Below are 18,685 nucleotides of genomic sequence, written 5' to 3'. Positions count from 1 at the left end.
CTAAGATGGACAAACGCCCAATGCCTGAGCCAAGGTCTCCCTACATCTGAATCTTAATAAAGTTGTGGCCAATTTTAACCCCATAGCAAGTTGTCTTGTGTCATTATTCCACTCAGGGGTTGCCTGGGGTGTGGGGGGCTCTGCCTGTCCGCGCAATAACCTGAGCCACACAAAAAAAGCACACGGAGCTGAAAGAAGACGTGGGAAAGAGCATCACTCTTCTAACTTCCTCTGCCAGCTGTGTGTCCTTTTCAAGGGAGGAAAAGGCGGCCCCACTTTGTGGCCAAGGAAGCGGGTGGGGGGGCAGAGGGTGTCACTGCACCCATGGGAACCACGCTGACAACCTCTAGCCACACCAGCGCGGCACAAAAGGTGCAAACTGCCAGGCGTGCAACTCGAAAGGCAAGCAGCCGAAGACCTACAGCGGCAAAGGTTGCCAACACGGCGCTCGAGGACCAACCCCCACCCTGCAACTTCCTCTCTCTCTCTCTCTCTCTCTCTCTCTCTCTCTCTCTCTCTCTCTCTCTCTCTCTCTCTCTCTCCTCCTTCTCCACATGGTCTGTGCGAGTGTCAATGAGCTGTGTGGTTTCTCAGAGCAAAAGAGGAAGTTGCCTCCCCATATATATTATAGCCCGAAATATCTACATGCACACAGAGAGAGAGAGCAGGAGGGAGCAGGTGACGAGGAGAGACATCAGTTCAGCAGGCCTAACCAGAGAAGAAGTCAAGGGGAACCCTCCAAGGAAAAGGCAAAGAGGAGACCCATGGACCCCCAAGGTATCGGCTGCTGAGAAAACCATCTTAGTCCGGAAAGGGAGGCGGGAAAGAAATTGTAACTGTCCAGGGTGCAGGAGGATGGGGGCTTGTGGTGAAGACTAGTATGGAAAGAGAGAGGTTTGGATGCAGGAAATGTTAGCGACTAATAATAATAATTATTATTTATTTATTTATTTATTTATTTAAAGCCCACCCATCTGGCTGGGTTTCCCCAGCCACTCTGGGCAGCTTCCAACAGAAGAATAAAATAATCGATTAAAGATTAAAAGCCTCCCTAAACAGGGCTGCCGTCAGATGTCTTCTGGTTCATGGGCATACCCAGCGCGGGGTGGGGGGCAGCTGCCCCCCCCCCACTTAGAAGCAGGGCCGGCGCAGCTGTGGGCGAGAGCAGCGCTGCCAGCAGGGCTGGTGGCTGGAGGCGGAGCACAGCCCGGCAGAGTGCGAGTTCGGTGTTCCCGCCCACCACGCCGCGCCCTCCCTCCAGCTCCCCGTTGAGCCCTCCAGCAAGGCCAAGCGCAGCGGGAAACCAGAGAGCGTGACGGGAAGCTGGAGGGTGCGCTCTGCCAGGGTCCTGGTCATAGTGCACCGGGGGCAGCCCAGCGGGCCAGAGCGAGCTCCCTGGCTGTGTGCTGTCAGCGGAACCCCAGCACCTCCAACTGCAAAAAGCTTTGCGGCGCCTAGGTGAGACCGGAGTCAGTTTCACCTGGGCACCGTAGTCCTGCCCACATTCCCACTTTGTGGCCCCTCCCCTCCCGTGCCTTGGCCATCCCCTCCCCCCCCCTAGTTTTGATCCTGGGTACGCCCCTGGCCTGGTTCCCTGCAACTTGGCTTCTCGCAACAAGGGAACTGCCACAAGGCCCTCGGTACTGGACCTCAGTGTCTGGGCAGAATGATGGGGGTGGAGACGCTCCTTCAGGTATACTGGGCCGAGGCCAGTTAGGGCTTTAAAGGTCAACACCAACACTTTACATTGTGCTCGGAAACGTAAAGCAGAGAGGACCATATAACCAGCAGAGGCACCCAAGGCAGGGCAAGAGAGAATCTGGAAATACGTCGGGAAGAAGGAGCGGGGCAGCAGCCTGCGAAGGAGATCGCAGCTCAGGGAGCCAGGCTGGGTTGGCAACAAACAGATAAAAAGGAAACAAAAAGCAGCTTGGCTTTTTGGGAGCCGTGATAGCAGCTTAGTGTACGATGGGCGAGTCCCATCATCAGTCCAGCCAAGCCTTCAGCTGCATTATACCTTTAAAGCACATTCCCACCCCTCCCAAAGAATCCTGGGAACTATTGTTGACCCTTCACGGAGCTACAGTTCCCAGGATCCTTTGGAGGGGGGTGGGAATGTGCTTTAGACGCATGGTGTGTAAACAGCCTTCATCAACCTGGTGCCCTCCAGACGACTCACATCGTCATATAATACGACTCACATCGCCCCTGGACCATTGGCTAAGCTGGCTGAGGCTGATGGGAGTTGTAGTCCAAAACATCATGAGGGCGCCAGGTTGGCAAAGGCCGGCTTACCCTATCACGCTGGGAAACAATGGGAGACAGACCAACACCACCTGCGTCCTCACAGAGTTGTGGTGAAAATAAAACTGGGAGAGGTGAGAGAACTGGGTACATCCTTGGAGGAATATAAATACCTTTTGGGCTAACAAAACTCAGGCCGCCATTGCTGCATACAAAAATAGGTTTTTCTGGAACCTGGGAGCCTCTGTCTGAACGAATCCTAGCAAAAATGCCTCCAGTCTTTTGAGGAAAGGTGTTTTAAACATTTCTTTATCTCATTATAAATCATTTCCCAATATTCTTTAACCTTTTTACATGCCCACCACATATGGAAAAAAACTCCCCTCCATTTCTTTACATTTCCAACACAAATCTGATTCTACTTTATATTTCTTAGCCAGTCTGCTCAGGGTTAAATACCATCTATAAATCATTTTCATGTAATTCTCTTTCAGCGTGTAGCATTGAGTAAATTTCAAATCATTCTTCCAAAGTTTCTCCCAAAGGTTTAGATCTATATTATGCCGTGTATCATTAAAGCTTTTACCAGCTTGTCCTTGTACATTCCAATAACAATTTATACATTTTAGACAATATAGTTTATCCTTACTCTGTAATAAATCTCTTTCAAATTTGGTCTGGAAACGCATTTTTCCTATCATGTAATTAGTGATACTGTAACAGGTTTGTGACTTGGCTCCTTAAATCTTCCACTGGTTTCAATCTGGATTCACTCCCTGAAAGACAGTCGAGGATTATTTTCAACAGTTGTTCGCACTTTCTTTTTCCTTGGCACTAGACAAAATTGTTGTTGTTGTTGTTTTAGTCGTTTAGTTGTGTCCGAATCTTCGTGACCCCATGGACCATAGCACGCCAGGCACTCCTGTCTTGCACTGCCTTCTGCAATTTGCTCAGACTCATGTTCATAGCTTCGATAACACTGTCCAACCATCTCATCCTCTTTCATCCCCTTCTCCTTGTGCCCTCCATCTTTCCCAACATCAGGGTCTTTTCCAGGGAGTCTTCTCTTCTCACGAGGTGGCCAAAGTATTGGAGCCTCAGCTTCACGATCTGTCCTTCCAGGGAGCACTCAGGGCTAATTTCCTTCAGAATGGATAGGTTTGATCTTCTTGCAGTCCATGGGACTCTCAAGAGTCTCCTCCAGCACCATAATTCAAAAGCACCAATTCTTCGGCGATCAGCCTTCTTTATGGTCCAGCTCTCACTTCCATACATCACTACTGGGAAAACCATAGCTTTAGACAAGATAGTCACAATCAAATCTCCAGTATTTAATTTTTCAAAGGGCAAATGCAGTTGAGGTGGGAACCTAATCGGGTCCTAGCAACTGGGGGTGGCGGTTGGCTTAAACCCTTCCCACATGCCATTTTCCTGCTCTGAATTCTCCCCCTCCCCACTATGTTTCAAGTCGGAAACTTACGTTGCTGTGCAGAGGGGAAGTCTTCCCCCGGTCGTCCCATTGCCTCATTTGTTTCCCTACTCGGAACTCCAACGCACTGAAGCTGTCACTTGTGGGTGTGTTGTCATCTGCGCATGCGCAAGGGCTGCCCGAACTGCACACACCTCTGCTCATCCACAGCTTCTGCTTTCTAATTGGAAGGAAGCGGGTTATGAGGATCGGTGCAATCTCTGCTCCATCACCCATGACAGATGGCCATCCAACCTCTGCATAAAAACCTCCAAGGAAGGAGAGTCCACAACTTCCCGAGGGAGACCGTTCCACTGTTACATGCACACAGCCCTCTGCTGAGAAAAGAGCAGCCAGTGCAAACAATTCAGATTTTTAAAAATAATAATAATTTATTTATACCCTGCCCATCTGGCTGGGTTTTCCCAGCCACTCTGGGCGGCTTCCAACAGAACATTAAAATATAATAATCTATTAAACATTAAAAGCCTCCCTAAACAGGGCTGCCTTCAGATGTCCTCTAAAAGTCTCTTTGACATCTGGTGGGAGGGCGTTCCACAGGGCGGGTGCCAGTACTGAGAAGGCCCTCTGCCTGGTTCCCTGTAACTTGGCTTCTCGCAGCGAGGCAACCGCCAGAAGGCCTTCAGCGCTGGACCTCAGTGTCCGGGCAGAACGATGGGGGTGGAGACGCTCCTTCAGGTATACTGGATCTATACTAAAAAAAAGTGTGGCTGGATTAAACCTCCCCTCCTCAGCACCTCAACTCCAATCTGCATTGTGGGACCTGCGTCTCCTTCCACTCATATGTATAAATATATGGCATCCACCCAAGGAGCTGCATAAGGAAGTGGGCAATGGCCAGTTTCCAAACTTTAGAAGAACCAGCAAACCCAGCACCTGTTTTCCTGTTGCCTACTGAAATCCCAGGATTCTGACCTGTCCCTTCACTGTAACTCATGACACATTCACACCATACTTCTAAGGCCTCCCCGCAAAGAATCCTGGGAACTGTAGTTCATTAAGGGTCCTGGAGTTTGTAACTCCATGAGGGCTAGACTATGATTCCCAGGATTCCTTGTGAGGAGAGCTACTGTATAACTGCTAAAGTAAAGGTAAAGGGACCCCTGACCATTAGGTCCAGTCGTGACCGACTCTGGGGTTGCATGCTCATCTCGCGTTATTGGCCGAGGAAGCCGGCGTACATCTTCCAGGTCATGTGGCCAGCATGACAAAGCCGCTTCTGGCGAACCAGAGCAGCACACAGAAACGCCGTTTACCTTCCCACTGTAGCTGTACCTATTTATCTACTTGCACTTTGATGTGCTTTCGAACTGCTAGGTTGGCAGGAGCTGGGACCGAGCAACAGGAGCTCACCCCGTCGCAGGGATTCGAACCGCCGCTGAGAAAATAACAGAGGCCATCCAGAGAATATTGAGAAGCAAAGCAGATAGTAAGCCTGATCCAGGGCCGGCTCTAGGTAGACCCCCGGTGGCGCAGGGCGCCGAAGCCGCGCGGAAACCATGCTGCACCCTGCGATGGCGGGGGCGCTGGAGCGATCTCCGCCCCTCAGCGCCAGGGCGGCCGACCTGCTCGAGACTGTCCTGGCCTGATCTTTATTAACTTGCAACAGGGTGCTCCCCTCTCATGCAGGAGAAAAGAGGAGGACCCAGAACAAAGGTGTACCCTTCCTTATATAGACATTTTAAATTGCCCGCCCTGGAGTCCAAGTCCACCCCCTGAAATATCATACATACATCACAGAAGGGGTGTAGCCCAAGACACACACACACACACACACACACACACACACACACACACACACACCGATACATCATACCAATATCACAGAAAAGGTGGTCTACAACAGAAATCTGAGTGAGTTGTTTATCTCCTGTCCGGCAAGTTACAGTCATACCTCGGTTTAAGTACGCTTTAGTTTGAGTACTTTCAGTTTAAGTACTCCGCGGACCCATCTGGAACGGATTAATCCACCTTCCATTACTTTCAATGAGAAAGTTTGCTTCAGGTTAAGTACGCTTCAGGTTAAGTACGGACTTCCAGAATCAATTGCACTCATACTGTGGGTTAAGTATGCTTCAGGTTGAGTACTCCGCAGACCGTCTGGAACGGATTAATCCACTTTCCATTACTTTCAATGGAAAAGTTTGCTTCAGGTTAAGTACTCTTCAGGTTAAGTACAGACTTCTGGAACCAATTGTGTACTTAAACCGAGGTACCACTGTACCTGTTTGCATTATCTGGGTTTTGGCCACTCTTAAGTTATTAGAACTACAGTGGTACCCCAGGTTGAGGACCTGATCCATTCCGGGGTGCCGTTCGCACACCGAAAGGTCCACAACCTGAGTGGCACTTTTGTGCATGCACGGGCACGTGATAGAGTGCTTCTGCGCATGCGCAAAGTGTGCAGAACGCTTCTGCGCATGCACGCGCGGTGAAACCCGGAAGTAAACACTTCCGGGTCCGCCGCATTCATAACCTGGAAAAACGCAACCCACAGCAGACGCAACATGAGGTATGACTGTACTTAATTCCTGAATCTAGGTCACAGGTCACAAGCTCACACCCTGTTCATATCTTGAATGTGCCCTTAAGACAGGATTTGTGAGGAAAGAGAAAATGGGGAGGTTTCCCGCTTTGACCTTGCAGAGAAATATTTGAGGTCAGTTTGTTCAGGACCTAATCTGTGGGGTTTCAGACATGTGGTTTATATATACTGTACAGTTATGAACATTTAATATTTTATATATGACCTTAAAATTCTTATAACAGAGGGAAGTTCCATTTAATGTAATTTCTCCCCTTGCTCTTTCTCCCATCCCGAAGCATTTTCTCCAGCATGGCCAACAGTTGGGGGTGATGGGATTTGGAGTCCTCATGTGGGCTATCCCTACCTTAGATTGTACCCTAAACCAGTGCTCCCATCCCCCAGCTTTGTAAATGCCCCCCCTCACTTTCCCCACCACAGCTGTGATGCCTCTATTTGGTAACTGCTGCTGCTGTTTACTCATCCCATTTCCCCTTTGCAATTGGGGGAAGGCAGGGAACAAAAAACCGAGTCAGGAAATTTGGCCTAGTTCCTCTTTGGTTAGCCAAACGACACTGCGAACCAAAAGCAAAGCAGTCGGCAGAAATTGAAACACATAACCGCCAACACACATGCAAGTCAGGAAGTTGTGTCTGAAAGAGGAAATGGCAGAAACTGGGAGACTCCAGAGGGGTTCAACAGCCATAGTGAGATTGGTCCTCTTCTAGATGTCCACTGGAAACTTTTCTGTTTCAGAAGATCTATCCAGATGCCTGATTTTGTTGCATCTGTTCATAAATTTGCTTCAGATGCTTTATTGTTTCTAGATCTTCTTAACAGTTTTCAAATGTTTTAGATATTGTGGCATGCACCCCAATCTCCAAGCGGCGAGAGACTCCAGGGGTGGCTGTGCTTACCCTGTGTTCAATTTCCTTGGTAAAGGTAAAGGGGACCCCTGACCATTAGGTCCAGTCGTGACCGACTCTGGGGTTGCGGCGCTCAACTCGCATTATTGGCCGAGGGAGCCGGCGTACAGCTTCCAGGTCAGGGGTTCCCAAACTTACCCGACTTCGGGCCGGATGCCCGCCACGCCGATTGCGTGGTGGGCCAGAGGGTGGGGGAGCGTGCGCGGGGCAGGCGGCTGTGCGCGCCCATGCGCAAATGCTATTTCTGGCATACTCCCAACCTGCAAAGCGGCGGAAATAGCTTGTGTGCATGTGCAGAAGCCTCCTCCGACCCGGAAGTACACCGGAAATGACGCTTGCGTGTGTGCACAAGCTATTTCCATCGCTTTTCTGGGTCGGAAGTCGCACTGCACCGTGCTGGTAAGAGCGGGCGGCGGCAGCGGGCGGCAGGGGGGCCCCGTGGGCCGCATAAAAGCGTCTCGGCCGTAGTCTGGGGACCCCTGTTCCAGGTCATGTGGCCAGCATGACAAAGCCGCTTCTGGTGAACCAGAACAGCACACGGAAACGCCGTTTACCTGCCCGCCGGAGCAGTACCTATTTATCTACTTGCACTTTGACATGCTTTTGAACTGCTAGGTTGGCAGGAGCAGGGACCGAACAACAGGAGCTCGCCCCGTCGTGGGGATTCGAACCGCCAACCTTCTGATAGACTCTATGGTTTAACCCTAGGCTCTGTGGTTTAACCCACAGCGCCACCTGCGTCCCCAATTTCCTTGGAATGAAGGTCAATGGAGAGTGCAGCGTCTTCTGGATTTATGGTTTCATTTACATCCTCAGCATAGGATGGAAAGGCTCACGGCATGACTACGCCAACAGTTCCTGCTGCCCCATTAGGTTCGAAGAGAGACCCACCGCCACCAAGCCTTTGGGTCCAGTGCAGAGCAAGACAAGCCTCTCTGTCTCCAGCTTCCAGCATCAGCCAATAGTCACACACAGTGTCTCTCCCCTGCCCAGCCTATTGTCCTCCATCCTAGGATAATGTACACCGCCCCCATTTGTCTCTAGGGCAGGCATCCCCAAACGTCAGCCCTCCAGAAGTTTTGGACTACAATTCCCATCATCCCTGACCACTGGTCCTGTTAGCTAGGGATCATGGGAGTTGTAGGCCAAAGCATCTGGAGGGCTGAAGTTTGGGGGTGCCTGTTCTAAACCTCACCAGATACAGAATCACAGGCCTGAAAGGGACCCCCAGATACCCTCCACACTGCCACCCCCAACCAACCCCATCCCTACAAAAATATGTTTCTATAATTATATTTCATTTCTTACCACAGAAGTGTTTACCTCCCTGGACCCCTTGGGGAGGAAGGGTGGGATGGACGTTTGATTAAAAATATATATTGGGGCAAACTCAGGGAGATCGTAGAATCTTAGCGTTGGAAGGGACCCAAGGGTCCTCTAGTCCAACCCCCTGCAATGCAGGAATCTCAGCTAAAGCTCTCGTGGGAGTCCATTCCTGACAACTGCAAAGTTGTTGAGGAAATCACCAAAATTGTTGAGTTTTTGGGGAGGAAACCTCCCCCAAGAATAGTTATTTTAAGTTTCATGGGCTGTTTCTGCTGCTATTTTCCATCGTGTTAACATACATCTGGGTTGTCTCTGACATTTTGCCAATTCTGAAAAAAAATTTCCCTGAGCACCATTTTTACACCTGAAAACCGGGACATGAATTAACCCTCTTCTCCACCTCCTAGGAGGAAAAGCGTTTGCAATGTTAAAAGCCCAGCAGGAGGAATTCCTGGACTCCCTCAACAAGGTAAGGCGGTTTCTTAGCATTGTGGGTGAGGGTAGCTGTACCAGAGAGGAGGCTGGAACCAATCTGAAAGCTGTTTCGCCGCACACAGCCGTTCATGTGCCTTATCTTCTCCAGCAGGGGTGGGGGGTGTTTAAAGCCAGGGGGACACATTCCCTTCTGAACAAACTTCTGCAGGGCCGCATGCCAGTGGTGGCTGGGGGCAGAGGCAAAAGTGGGTGGAGCAACCAATGTCATTGTTAAAGTAAAGGTAAAGGGACCCCTGACCATTAGGTCCAGTCGCAGACGACTCTGGGGTTGTGGCGCTCATCTCGCTTTACTGGCCGAGGGAGCTGGCGTTTGTCTGCAGACAGCTTCCGGGTCATGTGGCCAGCATGACTAAGCTGCTTCTGGTGAACCAGAGCAGCGCATGGAAATGCCGTTTACCTTCCCGCCGGAGCGGTACCTATTTATCTACTTGCACTTTGACATGCTTTCAAACTGCTAGGTTGGCAGGAGCAGGGACCGAGCAACGGGAGCTCACCCTGTCGTGGGGATTCGAACCGCCGACCTTCTGATCAGCAAGCCCTAGGCTCTGTGGTTTAACCCACAGCGCCACCCGCATCCCAATGTCATTGTTACCTATATATAATTTCTCCCATCCAGGCAAACAGACAGACATTATCAGAGTCCAAGGATGCATTCCAGCCAAACCACACACAAAACCCCCTCAATGAGGGTGCAAGGCAGAGTCAGCAAAGGGGATTGGACTAGGAGAGGGGGTGTGACTTGAGAGTGGGTGTGGTGTGGGGAGAATCCTGGAGCCCAGATGAAGAGGCTTGGAGGGTTGCGTTCAGGGCCCAGGGCTGAGATTCCCCACCCCAGAGTCAAGCTCTTTGACAAATGGTTCCATAGCTTTGTAGAAGACGGTGACTATGGATAGCACTGACTGGCTAGCACATGTGACGTCACCGTAATTTGCACGTGGACCCGCAGGGTCCAGTTGCCAGAGCAGTTTTACAGCTGCTTTAAAAAATGTTTTTGCTTCCCCATCCTCTCAAATAAATTAAAAGGATGTAAGCAAGGCATGCAGGGGGTCATTAAAGTTGAGGGGAAGGCACAGCTGAGTGGCAGAATACATGCTTCGCTCGGGAAAGGTGTGTGGTTCTAGGCCTGGCATATCAGGTGGGACTGAGAAAGATCCCCCTCCAATGCCCTAGAGAGCCACTGCTGCCAGTCAGTGCAAGCAATGCTAAGCTAGGTGGACACAACGCTCTGACTTGACAGAAGGCGGGTTTCCTGTTAAATTATCTGAAATAAACAGCCATCCGAAACATGAAGGGAGGAGCGAGGCTGACTGACGGGTCAACTTTACAGCATGTATGCCTAGTGTGCAAAACTAAATCCAGGAGGAAGCTGAGCTCTTACACTGCGGTAAAGTCTTAAATAAGTCAGTCGTCCAGGTGGAAGGGTCAGTTGCAAGCCTGGCATCCAGAAATTTCTGCATGGTCGCAAACTGGATCCGAGCCAGTTGCAAAAACGCGCCTGGGGAATTTCTAACATTGCCAACAACATCTGGGGACAAAGGGTGGTCTGCACTGACTGACAGCAGCTCTCTAAGATTCATCCCCCACACCAAGCTGGCTTGATGTCTACTGCTCTCTTGAGGGGGTGACTTCCTTTTCCCCTGGCAGCTGGTGTGCATTGTGACATTACGCACTTTAGTCACTAGGTGGCACTGGGAGCGGGTGGCGCTGTGATCTGAACTACTGGGCCTCTTGGGCTTGTCGATCGGAAGGTTGGCAGTTCGATTCCCCACAACGGAGTGAGCTCCCGTTGCTCGGTCCCAGCTCCTGCCAACCTAGCAGTTTGAAAGCACGCCAGTGCAAGTAGATAAACAGGTACCGATGCTGCAGGAAGGTAAATGGTGTTTCAGAGGTGGATTAGTCCTGCTGGCCACATGACCCAGAAAGCTGTCTGTGGACAAACGCCGGCTCCCTCGGCCAGAAAAGCGAGATGAGAGCCTCAACCCCATAGTCGCCTTTGACTGGACTTAACTGTCCAGGGGTCCTTTACATAGCTGCCAAGTCTCCCGTTTTTCGTGGGAAACCCCCGGATTTAAACCCGTTTCCCACTGTTATCTCGAATAGATTAAAATCCCATAAATCCCCCGGATTTCCTACCTGCCAGGGAGGCTCCTTCTGCGCATGTCTGGATATGCGCAGAACCGATTTCGGGTGCCGCTCTGCCCATGTCTGGGCACCGGAAATCGGGCATAGTGGCACCGGAAGTTGCTTCTACACATGTCCAGACATGCGTAGAAGCGACTTCCGGTGCCGCATCGCTGCTGATCCCAGATTTTTTCCTACCGGGAGTTAGAGGGTATGGTCCTTTACCTTTTTAAAAATCTTACTGGATCTGTTCCTACCCTAATCAATATTTCCCCCTTGCCTTTCTACAGGAATTTATGGATGACCCCAAATACAGCACTGACGAAGACCTACCTGACAAATTAGCAATATTTAAGAGTGAGTGCCATCCATCGAGGACTTGATGTTACAGGAGGCGGTGTGGGGTGGGGAGGAATAAGCCCCATGTTGTTGCAGAAATGGATAATGAAAAAAATACTTTTGAGCTGTGTCTAATTCTAGCCCTGTACAGAGGAGACTCCCTGCAGGACAGGGGGTTGGACTAGATGACCACCGGGGTACCCTGCAAGGCTATAATTTTACGTTAATAGACGTGACTAATTTAGGTCTGTTAATATTAATGGGCCTATTCCGAACGTGGACCCAACCAATATTCCTTTCAATGACAACGTGGTGCTTATTCCAAAGTAAATACGTTCAGCATTGGGGCAACATAAACGAACTAGTCCAAACACCTGCAATGCATGGTTTTCATGGTAGCAGAATGATTTAAGCAAGGTTTTTTCCCTCCCCACCCCCCCACCCCAAAATGCAAAACTGCACAATGCCCACTGGGTTTCTTTTTTCCTCCTCCTGCATATTATAACACCCAACGTCTCACAACAAATGTAACTGATCCGCAGAAAACACAACCTGAAGAGAGAGACGACACACGTACTTTTGTAAACAAAGAAATTTTTTAATAAGGATGCAAAATCTGGGTGTCAAACTGGTTTTGCTTGTTCATTTCATAACCACGTGCTTGCCCAGCCAGCTGCCCAAACTAAGAAATATTTTTAAAAGAAAATTAAAAAAAAGGAATGCAGACCCCAGGCCTGTTTGCCGATTCCCAAGCCCCCATCACCTAGCACTCTCAGAGGAGTCAGTTGGGGGTGCTTTGGACGGGGCAGGGGGCTAAACTTTGGCAATAGCTGCATCACTGTAGCCAGAGGAGAAATTAATGTCTCAATCATATGAACTGTTCAGCGCCTTGTAAGGCAGTGTTGAGCTTTCCTTCCCTGGAGGCAGTTGGGGCTGGTCCATTTTAGACTTCCTTCTTCCATTTCAGTCAAACCTCGGTTCTCAAACGGTTCTGTCGCTGAGCATTTCGGCTCCCGAACGCCGAAAACCCGGAAGTGTGTGTTCCGGTTTTCGGATGTTTTTCAGAACGGCTTCCGAAGCGTGTAGAAATATACTCGTAGTCGAGAGTGAATTTCATGCTCCTTATTCAGCTCGTAGTCATCAAGGAGAAGAAAATAAGAATGGCTCTTTTCCCCAAACCATCTGCTTATATACATTATTTACACAATGGGCCTTGCGTGATTGGCTACTACAGGGCTACACCTGTGGGCCAATCAGGTTGTGGATTGACTTCTGCCTGCAGCCTGATTGGCTGCTCCCGCAGGCCAATCACATTGCTGATTCACTTCCACCTGGAGTTGGATTGGGTGGCTCCTGCGGACCAATCAGACTGCTGATTCTGGATCCTATTGTTCTAGGATTCAGCTCAGTACATAACACGTGTTCCTCTTTCCCCCACACTGAAATTGCCGACAGCCCTTTGATTTTCGGTTTTCGAACATTTCGGAAGTCAAACGGTCTTCTGGAACAGATTATGTTCGAAAACTGAGGTTCCACTGTATGTACTTTACATCTGCACCGTACATGTAAAGCAATGTCACATCGCTTTAAAAATTCATGGCTTCCCCCAAAGAATTCTGGGAAAGGTAGTTTGCTAAAGGTGCCATGAATTGTTTGGGAACTGCGCGCTATTCCACACAGAGATACAATTCCCAGAGTTCCCTGGGAAGTGGGATTGGTTGATAAGCCACTCTGGAAAATGTAGTTCTGTGTTTAGGGAAACTTTCACAAAAACTGATTATTAAATATACCTATAACAGAATAATCAAAAATTTAAAGTGAACCATCACAATATACATAGTTGATAAACAATAGCATCCATCAATGACTATGCAAGGGCGTGGGGGGGGGGTTAAGATCAGTAGCCTAATAAATTAGATGTGATAAGGAAGGTAAGGGAACAGTTGAACATTGTTAAAGTAGCACAGCGTTTCTTAACCGCTGTTCCCGCGGCACACTAGTGTGCCGCGAGACGCTGGCTGGTGTGTGTGCCGCGACGTGCGGCGACGAGAAGGGCGATTTGCATTGTCACGTGCCTGGCGGCCGCCAATATACATCACTAACCCGCCGGAAAGCAATATTTCTCCTCCTCTTTCCCAAAGCTCAGTGCAAACGAGCCTGGCAGCCGCCAATTCACTACACTGACCCGCCGGAAAGCAATATTTGGCAAGTGTTTCTTACAGTCATAATTATAATATAGGGCGGCACAGAGTTAATTTTTTAAACTTTTTTAATGGTGGTGTGCCTCGTGATTTTTTTCACGGAACAAGTGTGCCATGGCCCAAAAAAGGTTGAGAAACACTGAAGTAGCAGCAATGCAAGGAAGGAGAGAGGTTTATGGAAGTGGAAGCTGGTAATTCATTCCTGCATATTACAAGCTTTGGGAATTTCAGGGCAGGGAATTAATTATATGTAGTTATGAAGGAATGAAATCAACACATTTAAAGAAAAGTAGAAAGCTTTAAACAAAAAGAAGCACAAGTCTGACACCAGACAAAGTATCTGCACCCTTCATTAATTGCTATTATTAATTATTATTATTATTTTACCTTCACACTAAGGTCCAAGGGCAGGTTCCAACATTAAAACACAATATTGAAAAGCAAGTTTAAAACAACTTGCAACTTTATTAAGTCCTGCTTACATTTATACCTATTAATATTTTTTCTGGTTCTCTAATAGTAAAATGGTTTGATTTTATATAAGTTGTGAAATCAATTGTTGGTATATTTTAAAAAAAGAGATTTTTAATACGTAGCTTGTGTATCAATTGTATGAAATAAAATTTATCTTTTTAAAGAGAAAGAAAAGAATGAGGCAGGCCTGTTGAGCATACCGGTATATCTAGTAACCGCTTTTGGAGAGCTAAGACTAGAACCTCCATATTTAGTCGCAGTATACCTTGTAGTACTAGATGCTGGGAACCGGCCATGAAGACAGAGTCCTTTCATTGCACCCTGTTTGTGACCTTCATAGGGGTACGTAGCTGGCCATAGTTGGAGAGGGGGTTATTTTGGACTAGAAAGACTTTGCGTCCAATTTAGCAAGGCGGCTATTGAGCACTTACGTTAACCTGTTCGTTTTGTCTTTTCTTTCCCCCACCCAGAGAAATACATGGACTTTGATCTCAATGCACAAGGAGATATAGGTGGGTGAATTGTGTTCATAGCATGGCTTCGTAGTTGCGTATGCACAAATTTCTGCACCATTAATTTTCTTTATCTGCAGCATTTTTAATGTTTTAATGTATTTTTAATCTTTTCTTGGAAGAAACCCAGCCAGGTGGACAGGGTAATAATAATAATAATAATAATAATAATAATAATAATAATAATAATAATAAAATAATCTATTAAACATTAAAAGCTTCCCTAAACAGGGCTTCCTTCAGATGTCTTCTAAAAGTCTGGTAGTTGTTTTTCTCTTTGACATCTGGTGGGAGGGCGTTCCACAGGGCAGGTGCCACTACCGAGAAGGCCCTCTGCCTGGTTCACTGTAGCTTGGCTTCTCGTAGTGAAGGAACCACCAGAAGGCCCTCGGCACCGGGCCTCAGTGTCCGGACAGAGCAATGGGGGTGGAGACGCTCCTTCAGGTATACTGGAGCCCTTGAGGCCATTTAGGGCTTTAAAGGTCAGCACCAACACTTTGAATTGTGCTCGGAAACGTACTGGGAACCAATGTAGGTCTTTCAGGACCGGTGTTATGTGGTCTCAGCGGCCGCTCCCAGTCACTAGTCTAGCTGCCGCATTTTGGATTAGTTGCAGTTTCCGGGTCACATAGAGCGCATTGCAGTAATCCAAGCGAGAGATAACTAGAGCATACACCACTCTGGCGAGACAGTCCGCGGGCAGGTAGAGTCTCAGCCTGTGTACCAGACGGAGCGGGTAGAATATTATTATTATTATTATTATTATTATTATTATTATTATTATTATTTTAACGCACTCTATGGCAGTCCGCTTTATACAGGCTTGCTGTCTCCCTTCCCCCAAGATATCATGGCCTTGAAGCGCATGCTAGAAAAACTGGGCGCAGCCAAGACCCACCTGGAGCTAAAGAAGATGATCACTGAGGTGACTGGAGGTATGAGCGAAACCATCTCCTACCGGGACTTTGTCCGTATGATGCTGGGCAAGCGATCAGCTATCCTTAAAATGTAAGTACCATTAACACACAGCCCAGTCTCAAAGATATTGGATTTTTTGCCCACACAAAACTTGGGTTTGATTTCCTTACACCACCACCACCATTATTATTATTATTAAATTTAATTTGTATACCCTCCTGTACCTGCAGGTCTCAGGGCAGTTTGCCACATAAAAATCCTGGCATTGGTAATCTAATTAAGACATGCAGCTTGCTAAAAAAACAACAACCACCCTTTGTCTGAATTTAAGTGATGACTCTGGCCCACTACCGATGTTAATACAACCATCTTACCAGCCTGCTGCTGTATTTTTTGCATCTCGTTCAAGGTTCAACTTCTACCTTCCAATGTTGTTCAGCAGTGGAACTTGCTGCCAAGGAGTGTGGTGGAGTCTCCTTCTTTGGAGGTCTTTAAGCAGAGGCTTGACAGGCATATGTCAATAATGCTTTGATGGTGTGGCAGGGGGTTGGACTGGATGCCCCTTGTGGTCTCTTCCAACTCTATAATAATAATAATAATAATAATAATAATAATAATTTATTTATTTATTTATTTATTTATTTATTTATACCCTGCCCATCTGGCCGGGTTCTCCCGGCCACTCTGGGCGGCTTCCAACAAAACATTAAAATACAGAAATTCATCAAACATTAAAAGCTTCCCTAAACAGGGCTGCCTTAAGATGCCTTCTAAAGGTCTGGTAATTGTTGTTTTCTTTGACCTCTGGTGGGAGAGCATTCCACAGGGTGGGTGCCACTACCGAGAAGACCCTCTGCCTGGTTCCCTGTAACTTAGCTTCTCGTAGCGAGGGAACCGCCAGAAGGCCCTCGGCACTGGACCTCAGTGTCCGGGCACAACGATGGGGGAGGAGACGCTCCTTCAGGTATACTGGACCGAGGCCGTTTAGGGCTTTAAAGGTCAGCACCAACACTTTGAATTGTGCTCGGAAATGTACTGGGAGCCAATGTAGGTCTTTCAGGACCGGTGTTATGTCTCTCTGGTCCCCAATTTGGCCCAAAGTTAACATAATAAAGCCCAAAGTTAACAGTTGGCTTGAGCCGTTAACTTAAAGGACCTGGCCTGACCACTTTAGCAGTCCTTTTACAGTGGTACCTCTGGATGCGAACAGGATCCGTACCGGAGCCCGTTCGCAACCTGAGCAGTGCGCAACCTGAAGTGCCGAATCTGACATGCTCGCAGCACGATTCAGCGCTTCTGCGCATACGCGTGACATCATTTGGCTCTTCTGCACATGCGCAAATCGCCGAACCCAGAAGTAACCTGTTCTGGTACTTCCAGGTTCGGCGTGTTCGTATCCCGTGATGTGCGTAACCCGCAGCGAACGTAACCAGAGGTATGACTGTATATGCAGAATCCCATATTAGATATGAAAAGCAGCCTTGTGTGGACCCTGAAGATGCCATGTAGAACAATTTTCCAGCCTCAGATTCTATTATCCTCTGGTGGAGTTCACTTGTGACACCCCCCATTACACAACACACCTGGTGGGGGTTTTGGAGGGGATTATATGGACCAACAGAGCTCGTTTTATTTCATCAAATGGCCACTTGTCTGATTTAAGGAGCATCTCTTGTGAATTCATATTTCCTTATTTCTGCAGAATTCTGATGTATGAAGAAAAAGCCAAAGAGAAGGATGAGAAGCCAGCTGGACCCCCGCCCAAAAAAATAATTGCAGAACTTCCTTAAAAAATACTCCTAACTATATGGTTGGCTCCAGCTTCCAAGCTGTTACTGGAGCTCTTCGTAAACAGGAGAGCCTTTCTTTTGGAACATGTCCTAGAATAAGGGGTTCGTTTGAAATAGTATTTCTGGAGTGCTCCCACGGGAGAACTCTGCCTCATTGCGCAGTGGGGTGGGGGAGAAGGTATTTTCCCTGTAAGGTCGTATTTGTTGTTCTACTTTTTACTCTCTCCATTAAAATATATATATACACACTAAATTCCTCAGTTACGACTGCTGATCGTAATGCCAATTTGCAATGTAGTCTTGTTCATGTTTACTCAGAAGCTTATTCCCACTGTGTGCATAGCACAATTGAGGTTCCTGTGCCACTTTCCCAGGTTTTGTAGGACTTCATTTCCCATCAGGGAGAATGGGAACCGCAACCCAACGACTTCCTGAAGGCCAACAGCTTTCTCACCCTTGGGTATAGCCCTAGGCTGAAAATTGCACCAGCCTTTGCCAACTGGGTGCCCTCCAAATAGACAACTCCTATCCACCCCAGGCATATCTCTGGAAGGATTCTAATAAATAATGGGACTAGTGCACAATTTGATTAAATCCCCCACCTCTCCTCCCCCATCGTGCACCCTGTGCCATCTCCAAAACTGCTCTTGAAAACCCTGGAACATTTTAAAAAATAATAATAATTCTGGCTTCTCAGATCATGCAAATCTTTCACCTTTTTACATATTTTATTTGTTAAACTGATTGGTCACTTGTTTAAAACACCAAGGTATCTCAAAGCAACATACAATATATAACACACACATTCTAGATAGCGTAAAAGAAAAAACTAAGGGGAAATATGAAATATCATCCTAAAAAAACAACAACAACAGGATTAAAACATCTCACCCACTCAAGGAGGCCGCAGATAATTAAGAACCAAAGGCCTGGTGAAAAAAGAAACGTTCTGCGCACTTAAAACTGCACACCCATATTTATTCAACCAGCTCCTAGGCACCATTTAAGATTGCATCCAGAATCACTGCCCCTATAGTCGGTTTGCTTTTGCAACACATTGCTGAAATTCAAACCTCCAATTGCCCGTATTTAAATAAATACAACCATTTTCTGCTTTGCAAGGAGGGAAAGAGAAGCCAATTCCACAGAACAGCAGCTGCCCCCCTATTGCACGGATTACGCCGAGTCTCCAGCCTCCCTTTGCATCACCTGCCCGTTGAACTCCCTGGAACACCCGCCCGCTTTTCTGTTTTCGAACTCCCTTCCTTCGGGGTTTTGCCCCCTTAGCCCCGCCTCACGCGCAGCGTGTGGGGGCGTGGCTTTGCC

The 18,685-nt window shown here is 48.0% G+C and overlaps 1 protein-coding gene and 1 long non-coding RNA gene across 3 annotated transcripts; one reads left to right on the top strand and one right to left on the bottom strand.

Moving 5' to 3' along the window:
- Positions 1-620: 620 nt before the first annotated feature.
- AIF1 (allograft inflammatory factor 1) lies at positions 621-17,409 on the top strand. Its single transcript, XM_035107172.2, has 6 exons — positions 621-777; positions 8,917-8,978; positions 11,416-11,482; positions 14,610-14,651; positions 15,497-15,659; positions 17,272-17,409. Exons 1-6 carry the CDS (start codon positions 765-767, stop codon positions 17,357-17,359), a joined length of 435 nt encoding a protein of 144 aa, XP_034963063.2. The 5' UTR covers positions 621-764; the 3' UTR covers positions 17,360-17,409.
- LOC118081048 (uncharacterized) lies at positions 12,042-18,680 on the bottom strand. 2 transcript variants are annotated; one of them, XR_009557047.1, is made up of 3 exons: positions 18,251-18,680; positions 15,944-16,150; positions 12,042-15,367 (listed from the first exon to the last, which is right to left on the bottom strand). It is a non-coding gene; the product is annotated as an uncharacterized LOC118081048 (long non-coding RNA). The 2 variants fall into 2 exon arrangements; XR_009557046.1 differs by lacking the exon at positions 18,251-18,680 and adding an exon at positions 17,153-17,278.
- Positions 18,681-18,685: the final 5 nt, after the last annotated feature.

Source organism: Zootoca vivipara, chromosome 2, assembly GCF_963506605.1.
Source record: "Zootoca vivipara chromosome 2, rZooViv1.1, whole genome shotgun sequence".
Classification (NCBI taxonomy): Eukaryota; Metazoa; Chordata; class Lepidosauria; order Squamata; family Lacertidae; genus Zootoca; species Zootoca vivipara.
The sequence above is the reverse complement of the archived record's forward strand: the minus strand, read 5'-3'. Positions and strand labels throughout refer to the sequence as shown.